The sequence below is a fragment of the Poecilia formosa genome, unplaced genomic scaffold (genome assembly GCF_000485575.1).
Source record: "Poecilia formosa unplaced genomic scaffold, Poecilia_formosa-5.1.2 Scaffold661, whole genome shotgun sequence".
Classification (NCBI taxonomy): Eukaryota; Metazoa; Chordata; class Actinopteri; order Cyprinodontiformes; family Poeciliidae; genus Poecilia; species Poecilia formosa.
In genome coordinates this window covers 13,051-17,804 of record NW_006800600.1, presented here as the reverse complement: position 1 = coordinate 17,804, position 4,754 = coordinate 13,051, and the positions used below count along the sequence as shown (strand labels likewise).

Below are 4,754 nucleotides of genomic sequence, written 5' to 3'. Positions count from 1 at the left end.
GTGTGTTCCCAGTGTGTGTGTGTTCAGTGTGTGTGTTCCCAGTGTGTGTGTTCCCAGTGTGTGTGTTCAGTGTGTGTGTTCCCAGTGTGTGTGTTCAGTGTGTGTGTTCCCAGTGTGTGTGTTCAGTGTGTGTGTTCAGTGTGTGTGTTCCCAGTGTGTGTGTTCAGTGTGTGTGTTCAGTGTGTGTGTTCAGTGTGTGTGTTCCCAGTGTGTGTGTGTTCCCAGTGTCTGTGTTCAGTGTGTGTGTTCCCAGTGTGTGTGTGTTCCCAGTGTCTGTGTTCAGTGTGTGTTCCCAGTGTGTGTGTTCAGTGTGTGTTCCCAGTGTGTGTGTTCAGTGTGTGTTCCCAGTGTGTGTGTTCCCAGTGTGTGTGTTCCCAGTGTGTGTGTTCCCAGTGACCGCTGTGGGCGGGGCCACCGCGCTCCGCCCCGCTAGTCCCCCGCCAGCCGCAGCTCCCCGCCGGCAGAGCCATGGTCTCGGGCTCGGCGGCCGGCAGCAGCAGCTCATGTTGTCCGCTGCGAGGGAGACCTTCCCGGGTGTCACCTTCAGCGGAGCGCCGGCGGTGAGTCCTGTCCGTGTCCGTGTCCGTCTGCCGCTGTCCCCTCCGTGTCTCCTTGTCTCTGTCCTCCGGTTCAGCGTCGCAGCTTCGCCACTTTAACTCAGATGTTCTCGGTTTCTGGCTTCATCTTTATAAATTAATCTCTAATTATTCAACGTCTAAATCTGACAGATTCAGCCTAAAAACTAATTCAAACTGGTTTCATTTCAATAATTTTCCTGTAGTTAAACCAATAATGTGAATTTAAGTGAAAAAAATTCTCTTTATTTCTACTTTTTAATCTCATTTTGCTTTCAGTGGTTTCAACTTGATTTCTGTCGTTTCTATAAACGGTTTCCGATCTGAAACCAAAACAAATCTAAAGTATTATAATCAGCCATTGTTCTGGTTATTTTTCTCTCTGTCTGCAGGTTAAAACCCGTTAAACCGGAAATAATCAGATTAATTCCAGCAGCTCCGGGATTAATCAAATAAAGCTGAGCTAATTCACCTCAGTGAAATAAAACATGTGAAACTTCTGAATGGTGTAATTTGTTAATAAAACCACATGTGAAGTTAACATTAATTTGACCAGAATAGACAGAAACCTGCATCAGATTATTATTTAGATTATGTATTTATTTTTATTATTACTTAGCAATTTTTATTCATTTAAATTTATTTATATATTTTAAGTGTTTTTAATGTATTTATTTAAATATTCTGACTAATTGCCAAATATCTCAGAGTAAATGTACCTTAGTCTCCTTTAATCAGGTGATCCTGGTAGATTTTAAACATTTTATTCATTAGAAACAAACAAAAAACTAAAAAATTAACTATATTTTCAGGCTTTGAGAACCAAAAACTAAAATAATTCTCCTCCATCCTGGGAATAAAACCCCATAAAAACAGTTTATTATGGGGTAGAAACAGGAAGAAATATGTCAGAAAACTAATAATATTAATCAGAATTGCAACACCAACATTGTTTTAATAACAAACTGCTGCAGAGAATGTGATTAATGTGATTAATATCCTGCGTTCAATGATCAGCAGCTTGGAGCCGCTAGACGGATTAAATGTTTCTGTCTTTAAATCAGATTTTATGATGTAACTGATAATTGATCGCTTCTGATTGTCTAATAATGGATCAGATTAAACCATCATCAGATTATTAATCTGGTCATTCCAGCTGCAGGCCAAACGCCACAGGAAGTAAATAAATCATTTTATTGACCGCAGAGGATCAGAGGGATCAGCAGCGTGTGTGTGTGTGTGTGTGTGTGTGTGTGTGTGTGGAGTGTCTCCTCGTTTCTTCACTTCTAAAATAGCTCCAACAGTCCAGTGGAAACTCTGAGAGTATAAATAGACGGGGTGTGATGATGATGATGATGATGATGGTGGGGGTGTGTCCTGACCCTCTGCCCCCCTCCCCCCCAGGAAGCCGGGATGGACCAGGGGGCGTGTCCTAAGAAGCTGGGATCCTCCAATCAGCTGCGGCTGCTGCTGCTCTACATCCTGCTTCCCACCGTCAGCCTGCTGGGGGCGCTGCTGCTGGGCCTGGCCCTGACAGGTAGGGGCCACACCTGGGGGGAGGGGTCAGAACCGCAGCACCGGGTCAGAACCACAGCACCGGGTCAGAACCACAGCACCGGGTCAGAACCACAGCACCGGGTCAGAACCACAGAGGGAGAGGAGGGGTAACGTCATGTTCATGTTTTCACTCCAGTTCATCCTGTCATTATTCTTTCTTTCTTTCATCCTTTCCTCCTCTTTTCATTCTTTCACTTTCCATCAGTTTTCCTCCTTTCTTTTACCCACCATTCATTCATCTTTCCCTTGTTTTCCTCACTTCTTCTCTTCGATTTCTGGTCCTACCCTCATCTCTCATCCCTCCATCCCTCCATCTCTCATCCCTCCATCTCCTCATCCCTCCATCCCTCCATCTCTCATCCCTCCATCCCTCCATCCCCTCATCCCTCCATCTCTCATCCCTCCATCCCTCATCCCTCCATCTCCTCATCCCTCCATCCCTCCATCCCCTCATCCCTCCATCTCTCATCCCTCCATCCCTCATCTCTCATCCTTCCATCCCTCCATCTCTCATCCTTCCATCTCTCATCCCTCCATCTCTCATCCCTCCATCCCTCCATATCCTCATCCCTCCATCCCTCCATCTCCAGTTCTTCCTGCTGGAGGACAGAGGAGGTGTAGGAGGACAGATGCTGTGTTGATTTAACCGTGTTCCTGTTTCTCTGTGCGTGCTTCATCTGGTCGCCATGACAGCGGGGAGTCCCTCGGCCAATCAGAGCCAGGCTCAGTGAAGGAATGTCAAACGTTTAGGCAGGTAGTGAAGCAGGCGCTGCTGTCCTCCCTCCATCCTCCTCTCCTGTGGTTTTTAACATCTTTTCTTCCTCTGTATCTCAGTCTAATCCCTCCTCCTCCTCCTCCCTCATGGAGTCTCTCCATTAGACGCCTAATGATGCGTGACGCCTCTCCTCTCCTCCTCCTCATCTCTGTGTCTCTGCCGCCGGCATTTGCTCCAGCAGCAGGAAGACAAAGCAGCTCCTGTTGCCATAGATGCTCAGCAGATGTTCCTCCATCTCTGAAAATAAACTCACAGAAAATACAGGAGGTTTACCCAGAAAGCCGCCCCAGAGGTCAGCACTGACCCCTGACCTCTGTGGACCAACCCATCTGGACCATCAGGGAGTTTAGTGAACAGATATCTGCTCTATTAATCCTGCAGAAGGTCCACCATGATGTTCTGTGGCGCTGCTGCAAGGACAGGCTGCAGTTAGGCATCCTGACCAGAGGGGGCAGCAGTAATCAAAACTCAGGATGAGTGGTTCTGGCAGTAAAGTATCTTCAGTTCTGCTGCTAAAACCAAACGGAGTAAATCAGTTCTGAGGTTCTGGCCTTTAATCAGCCGAACTGGACCTCACAGTTACTGGTTTTATTCCTGTGTCCTGTTACTGGGAGGCCAGTCCAGCTCATCTGCATACAGAGAAACATGTAGCATGTTAGCATCCAGACAGGAAGTCAGGATTCAGTCTGAGCGCTGCGGCCCGAGGCGGATCAGACACACAGAGGTTTGTTTCAGAAATAAATAGGTTACATTTGATCTAGTAATAAGAGATTCAGACCAGTAACTCCTTCATCTGGATGTAGGAGTTACTGGTTCAGCTGGGAGAATGTGATGATGATGATGGTGATGATGATGATGATGATGGTGATGATGGTGATGATGATGATGGGGATGATGATGATGATGTTGATGATGATGATGGGGATGTTGATGATGATGATGGGGATGATGATGATGGGGATGATGATGATGATGTTGATGATGATGATGGGGATGATGATGTGATGATGGTGATGATGATGGTGATGATGGTGATGGTGATGATGATGATGGTAATGATGATGGGGGTGATGGTGATTATGATGATGATGGTGATGATGATGATGATGGTGATGATGATGATGATGTGATGATGGTGATGATGATGATGTTAATGATGATGATGATGGTGATGATGATGGTGATGTTGATGATGATGATGATGGTGATGATGATGATGGTGATGATGATGATGATGATGGTGATGATGATGATGAATATGGTGATGATGATGGTGATGATGATGATGATGATGGTGATGATGGGGATGATGATGATGATGTTAATTATGATGGTGATGTTGATGATGATGTGGTGATGGTGATGATGATGATGATGATGGTGATGATGATGATGGTGATGATGGTGATGATGATGATAATGGTGATGATGATGGTGATGGTGATGATGATGATGGTGATGATGGGGATGATGATGATGTTAATTATGATGGTGATGTTGATGATGATGTGGTGATGGTGATGATGATGATGGTGATGGTGATGATGATGATGGTGATGATGATGATGATGGTGATGATGATGATGATGATGGTGATGATGGGGATGATGATGATGATGTTAATTATGATGGTGATGGTGATGATGATGATGATGATGGTGATGATGGGGATGATGATGATGTTAATTATGATGGTGATGGTGATGATGATGATGATGATGGTGATGATGGGGATGATGATGATGTTAATTATGATGGTGATGGTGATGATGATGATGATGATGGTGATGATGGGGATGATGATGATGTTAATTATGATGGTGATGGTGATGATGATGATGATGATG

General features: G+C 45.1%; 1 protein-coding gene across 1 annotated transcript in view; it reads left to right on the top strand.

Annotated features, from left to right (window-relative positions):
• The first annotated feature begins 384 nt into the window (after positions 1-384).
• corin (corin, serine peptidase) overlaps positions 385-4,754 on the top strand; it is a 17,414-nt gene continuing 13,044 nt past the window's right edge. Inside the window, exons 1-2 of the mRNA XM_016666106.1 lie at positions 385-560; positions 1,980-2,112. Of these exons, the coding sequence (XP_016521592.1) occupies positions 504-560; positions 1,980-2,112 (190 nt within the window). The 5' untranslated portion in view covers positions 385-503. The remainder of the gene's footprint in view (positions 561-1,979; positions 2,113-4,754) is intronic.